General features: G+C 33.2%; 1 protein-coding gene across 1 annotated transcript; it reads right to left on the bottom strand.

Annotated features, from left to right (window-relative positions):
• Nucleotides 1-282: 282 nt before the first annotated feature.
• Nucleotides 283-5088, bottom strand: LOC132559818 (dynactin subunit 5-like). Its single transcript, XM_060224446.1, has 6 exons — nucleotides 4983-5088; nucleotides 4521-4589; nucleotides 4084-4202; nucleotides 3785-3896; nucleotides 2925-3027; nucleotides 283-2081 (listed from the first exon to the last, which is right to left on the bottom strand). Exons 1-6 carry the CDS (start codon nucleotides 5028-5030, stop codon nucleotides 1969-1971), a joined length of 564 nt encoding a protein of 187 aa, XP_060080429.1. The 5' UTR covers nucleotides 5031-5088; the 3' UTR covers nucleotides 283-1968.
• Between the last annotated feature and the right edge of the window lie 1639 nt (nucleotides 5089-6727).

Here is a 6727-nt window from a genome sequence, read left to right as displayed (position 1 = left end):
AATCTGTGCAGTATAGAAGATTAACATGTATTCTTACTGAACAAACTTGCTGCTGAAAAAAAATCTTTGTGTTATTTCTGTAACAACAGGCATACAATGTTTCCGAAAAGTAAGAAAATGCTCTGCTTAAAGAGATCCAGACGGGACCAAGTCTGAAGCGACCAAACTGGTGCAGAAAATGATTTCTATTTTAATCTCATGTCTGTCTTTCTTTGTTTTCTTCTTGTAACACAACATTTTAAATAGAAAAAAAAGAAGAGAAAAGTGAAAGACACATGATGATGTTATACAATGAATAATTTATTACAAATAAGCATTTATGACAGTAATAAGTGATCAGCTGTGAAGAACAAAGTTACAATCACTCTAGTATCACCAAACCGCTGCCTTCCAACGTACACACCTAGAATTCATAAGAAAATCAAAAGGATGAAACCTTTTTGAAATTTTACAAATACAACATATTTGTTTAAAATCAAAACCATGTACCATCTCACATACAGATAATTCTATGACATTTTAATGTTGCTTCATAACAGTAAAGCCTTCGATATTGCACTTTGAAACAGGTACCAACACTACTGAAATAAAATTGTGATTGATATTTTCTCTTTGCTATGATATTCCATGTAAATGTGAATCTAGCATTTTTATTACATGGTTTCTTTTAAAACTGTCAACAATACATTAGCGTAATTTAAAAAATACTTCAAATTCATAATGTTTTGCCACTAAAATGTATGAAACAAATACATGTATATGCTAACACATTTATAAGAGAAAAAGCAGCATTAAGTTACCATTACACCAAGCTCATTTTAATGACTACCTCACCAAAGCTAGTTTAGGATGGAAAAATAAACCAAAAAAACATTAAGTTGTTCCCTTTAACAATAATCTGCGTATTATGGGCAATCACCATTTACTATATTCAGGCTATTCTATCTCGTGTGATTTCATTTTCTGATAAAGGCCAACCAATCACTGCATTGCTTCCAAATGAGGATGCAAGTGCAGATAATAAGTAGTTGCTATGATGCGTTCAAAGTGAAACCATTAGCTATAGTTATCTAAACAGTCGTATTATAACTTCTGATTTCACTACACATGCACATTACAATCTACCTTACTAAAGTACAACTAGTTCATTGTTGGTGACCAAACTAGGCTGGTATGAAACGTGTCTAAAGGGAGGCAAATCTTCCATTGCAATTACCTTTATTTGTTCCAGTACTTAATGATTGATCCATTGTTCTTGTAACATATGAGAAGAGCTGACAAAGCCTTGTCTGTAGTTTGATCCTGTTTACTAAACATCAAAATTCTGTTAAGATGAGTCTGCTGATATAAACTCCAAAATATGTCTGGCTAATCATCACGATTACGGCCCTTGTTTTAGTAGGTTAAATATCTATATGTGATGACATGTTTACATCTAGATAACATGTCCATGTAACACTATTGTTAATAAAACCTTGAACATTCCAAAAATGAAACAAAGCCTTTAATCAAAATGAAATCCTCACTGGTGGTACAGTCTGTAATTAATTAATAACTTTTATAATCCACTCAATCTATTTTCCCAGTGGGTCTGACATTCTGGGCATGAGCAAAACTAGACAGTATATTGTTTAGTGTATCATGTTTTGTTAAGTAAAATTGACTTGAGCTTTTGACAAAAGGACAAAAAAAGAAAAAAAAAAATCTTTTTGTCTTGCATATCCATGAAAAATGTTCACTGATAGGATATATTTATATTGGGAGGTATTCAATCTGTAGTAACATTGAAATGGCTTTTAAACTACAAATTATTCAACTTTTCATTAAAAAATGACATTTACCAAAGAATGCTTGCTTGTAAACATTGCAAATAAGAAGACATATCCTTTGTGTGCTGTGTTTGGTCACCAAATACTCTGTTTTATACATAACACATGCCAGTACGAACATCAATATTATATTTTTATCTTATTTCTTTTTTTCTTTCACTCCTCCAAGAGATTTGAAGTGTTGGTAAAAGTTCATTGTTACATCCAGCATAAGGTCCTGTGTACACTCTGGTAGTTCTCCTGTAAACTGACCTGCAAAAAAAAAGATTTTTTAAAATGGTTCCAAAACAAATATATATGAAGTTATTGTATATGCATATACAGCAGTATTCATACAAATAATTGGGGTACATGTGTCACTAAAATGAGTAAGTAAGTTATCTTTCTCAGAGTGACTGAAATAGCTAACAGACAAAACCAGGAGCATGATCTAAATCAGTTCCTAAAAAAGTGTTGATGTGATTGTGTTAAGAGTGAAAAAGTGACAAGCAAAAGTAATTTAATAGAATTATACAGCGAGTTCTACTAAAATATTCACATAAACATTCAAGTACATGCATAGATGTTTAATGACTAAAGTGACAACATGAGGCTGTTCAGAGGTGAAATAAGATATACATACATCATTTGAAGAAGTTTCATTTTCATCTCTATTTGTAATTATTAGACAATGTCTTTGTAATGGCTCAAGAGATTGCTGTCAATTGTTGAATAGCTATGTGTGCATGAAATCATTATCAACCATATAAATTAAGGTGCCATAAACAAGGCAATTCTATGAATAACATTCATCGCCGCCATATTGCCTAAACAAGATTAACCCAAAAAGTCCCAATAGTTTAGGAAGGAGTCCTGTGATGAAAGGTCATAAGTGACCCTACTTTTCATACACAATGCACTGTATCATCGAGCTGAATCGGTACCGCAAGTATAAACTGCCACGGAAAGAGGAAGGAAGGAAGACTATAGTCTACCCACCATCCATCAAGTTTCCAATGAGGGATTAAGAAATGTAATTGCACTGATGGAACAATATTACTTTGTTATCCTCCACACCTAGATGACTTGCATTCTAGGATCCAGTAGTATATATACCTGGTGATCCTGAGAAAACTGTGAAAGGAGGTACCACTGTCTCTGGGGGCAACACAGTGTTGTCAGCAATAGCACAGCAATCTTTCAATACACATCTTCTGCCCTGTGATTAATGGAATACAGAAAATTACCCAATTTGATGAAACATTTAGACTTTGATATCAGAAACATAATTATTTCTTTTAAAGGAATATTTAACATATCAACTCATATTACCAGTGGCAAACATGAATTTTCAGGCTTCACCATAATAACTTAAAAAAAGTCCATCTGCTTACCAGGTACTCTTGACCTTATCAGATATCAACAAACGTATCAGCAAAACTGATGGAAACTCCCCTACAACATCTTTATTTTCAAAAATTAAAAAAAAGGGCAATAATTTTGTAATTATAGAGTTGATGGCCCTGAATTTGGTACAGTGCACATTCCCTAAGTACAACCAATATATGCATCAAGTTTCATGATCCTTGCTTAACTGTGTGCAAAGTTATGCTCTTACATGAAAGGCTGCACCCTTAAAAATTTTCAGGGAGCACTGCAACCTTAAAAAACATTTTTGGTGGATAGAAAATAAGCAGTTGTGAACAACAATTAAGAGCAAATTAAGAGACAACAGGTAACTCTTCCTAACCCAAGACAACTTTACAGGGTTTTAAACAAAGACAAAACATTATTAAAAACAACCTTGCACAGAGCAACAAAATCATGATTACAATCTACATGTATTTCAGAATCAATAGTGAGTAATATGAGTGACTTTTCTTGAAAAAATATGCTAATGAATGGAGAAAGAAGATATTGAAAACTGGAGAATAGTAGTATCTACATGTACGTAAACATGTGTATATCTGACTTACTATTACACAATTTTTGCCGATGTGTACATATGATCCCACTTGTGCAGCATTTACTATAGAATCCTCATCAATAAACACATGGTCTCCAATGTGAAGTGGGAAAAAGGCAACACTGAAAAAAATATTGAAAGGTAAAATGGTTCTTAAAACTAGTCATTACAGGATGATCATGAGTCATCATAGATCTAAGGTGTAGAAGAACAAAAAATTAACATTTATCAACAAAACAGTGATTTATGAAAATAATATTATTTAAGAGATGGCAATACATCTCATCCATTTCCATTTAACATACTTACCCTTTACTAAATTTCTTAAATGGGGGACGAATAACAGCTTTTCTACTGACAACACAATGACGACCAATTCTGACATTAGCCAAGTCGCCACGTATCACACAATCTGTCATTATAATAGTCTGAAAAATAGTCCAAAGAACATAAATAGCTTAATAAAAAAAACCACTCATATATAGTAAACAATTAACACCTTATGTGTTTAACTCAATCACTATTTCAGTTCCAATACATTACGTTGTAATTATAATAAAGTATAATTACATAGAAAGCAAAATAAGGTTTCAAGTTCTATTTGTAGTAATATTTGGATTCATTTTGCACAATCAAAGATATATCCTGCAAAAGTCATTCATGTATATAACAGTTACATAACAAACATAATGCATCTTTAAAATATTGTGCAATTAAGACTAGTTTTGTGATACTCTGAACTTTACCTTTCCATTTATAACAATGTTTTGACTTCCACAAAGAACTGACTGTCTGCTGACTTTATTCCCAGATGCCTGTCAATAAATAACATTCATTGATAATTTTTTTGTATGGTTTCTCATATCATTTCTATGTGAGAGAGGTACAGTAAGGATACTGGAGATGCTAGATTTTTAAATTTAAGTCATCTGCAACAATTACCTTTTAACATAACTATGTTTATTTCCATACGATAAAATCCCAACCCCGATGAATATAAGGACATTGCAAACGAGGGCATCCAAATATTAGAATATCAATATTATCAATTCATGCATCAATATCAAACCATTTACACCATGCTATGTTTTATCTGCTGCAATACCTAACCTATAGACTATAGTCAGATAGTCAGGACAGAAAACTTTGGTCAGCTAATGTTTTTCTTATCAACGATATTTCCTTTAGTTTGACTCTGCATTATTTACCGTTTCAATATACTCTCCGTTATTGTAAAATTGGTCTTGGAATTCCATGTTGTATGACTTGTATCTTCATCAACAGCAGAAAAAATCAGTTGGAATCCGTCTTGTCATTCCATATTACCGGAAGTAGGATCGTAGTTACTTCCCTTGAAGTCGAGGCACTGTACAGGGTAGCGAGCGAACGGGATTTGTGTACGAGTTGCTGTCAATAAGATGTATTTTTAGGAAATATTTATATGTGAATAAATACGGCGGGAGATGATGGATGATGGTCTATCGAAGTGCGAGTGATTAAGGAGTCATAGTGTCTGCAAGTTTCTAAAACAATATTTCTGTTAAGTCAAATTTTCATTATTCTAATCAGTGGACCGTACATACAGAGGAATAAGAAATAAGACATTTGAGTTAACTAGTCTTGTTGTGTTTATAAACATTTTTTCACCTAAAGTACATTGTTAATATTTTCCAAAGAAACAGGAGTAGAATGCTTGACAACTGATTGGGTTAATTTTTTATGACGAATTGTTTTTATTACGAAAAAATCTGTTCACTTCTCACTGGCCGACAGAATGGTTCTGGTCAGTGCAAAGTCCACACTATCTACTGCGTATGAGCAAATAAAGTACTGATATATAGGATTAGATAACAGTGAAAAGAGGGAACTACCTACGAGGAATTCACGACCCAGTCAACAAACTCAAATACTAACACCGGAAAAATCGCCACTGGGCCTAGTTTCCTGTCACTGTATTGTAGTACAGCTTTCTCGTTTTTTTTTCAATTCACGTTTTTATTAATTTTCTTGCAAAACGATAAATACCAATGTTAGAAATATAAAAACGACTTATGAAGTAATGAATTTTGAGCATAACGGCAATAATAACGAAATAAGATGAAAAGTCGACATTTAAATAGCACAACACCAAAAGAAACTGTTGTTTTATGGACTTTGTTGGTTCATGTATGGCGTTAGTTATACTAGAAGGAGTCGGTAAATGAGGGCTACAGACAAACTTCCCTCTTTAAATCCACTTTTCGAAAAGTTTTTTTTTTATCTTCAAGTAATCACATACTTATTTCGTGGTAAACTCGGAAAGCTAGGAGAGGAAGATAGCTGAAGACAATATCAGACTGAAAGTTGGAGGAAGCGATCCAGAAGGCAAAAGTGGTAGAGGTAGGATCACATGGTGCAGACGCCAAATTTTAACAAAGGGCAAAAACTCTGTAACTGAGGGGTCAAGGGCCCTGAATTTGGTACACTGCAAATGGGACACAACAGACAGAAGTCTCACGTGCGTAGACATCTGGAAAATGGAACCGTGTCAAATCAAGTTCCTCCTGTGATCTCAAGACCCCTAATCAAGGTTGTTTGAATTCCAAGGTGTAATGAAGAAGATCCTACTAAAGACATATAATCTGGCAACGGCAATATCATAACCAAGCGAGGACCGAGAACAACAATCTTATATTTAGACATGTGCAATTTAATCAAATCCAGCAGTAGACTTAGAAATGTGTTTTTCATATTGTGAACGTGTATCTCTACTTAAGTTAATCCGTGTACATTTCATTGCCATCATGCATTGTAAATGTAAGAAAGGCTTTGATAAGTTGAAAAAGCAGCCAAGAAATTACCGATGATTGATAACAGAATCTTAACTCTTAATTCTATGTGCCAAATATGAGCAAAAGAAAGAATCAAAAAGATTTTTCACACGGTTACAAAAATAAGAACATGAACTGGATTT

This window comes from Ylistrum balloti, unplaced genomic scaffold (genome assembly GCF_031769215.1).
Source record: "Ylistrum balloti isolate Yb309-2 unplaced genomic scaffold, AGI_CSIRO_Ybal_v1 Utg370974, whole genome shotgun sequence".
Classification (NCBI taxonomy): domain Eukaryota; kingdom Metazoa; phylum Mollusca; class Bivalvia; order Pectinida; family Pectinidae; genus Ylistrum; species Ylistrum balloti.
The sequence above is the reverse complement of the archived record's forward strand: the minus strand, read 5'-3'. Positions and strand labels throughout refer to the sequence as shown.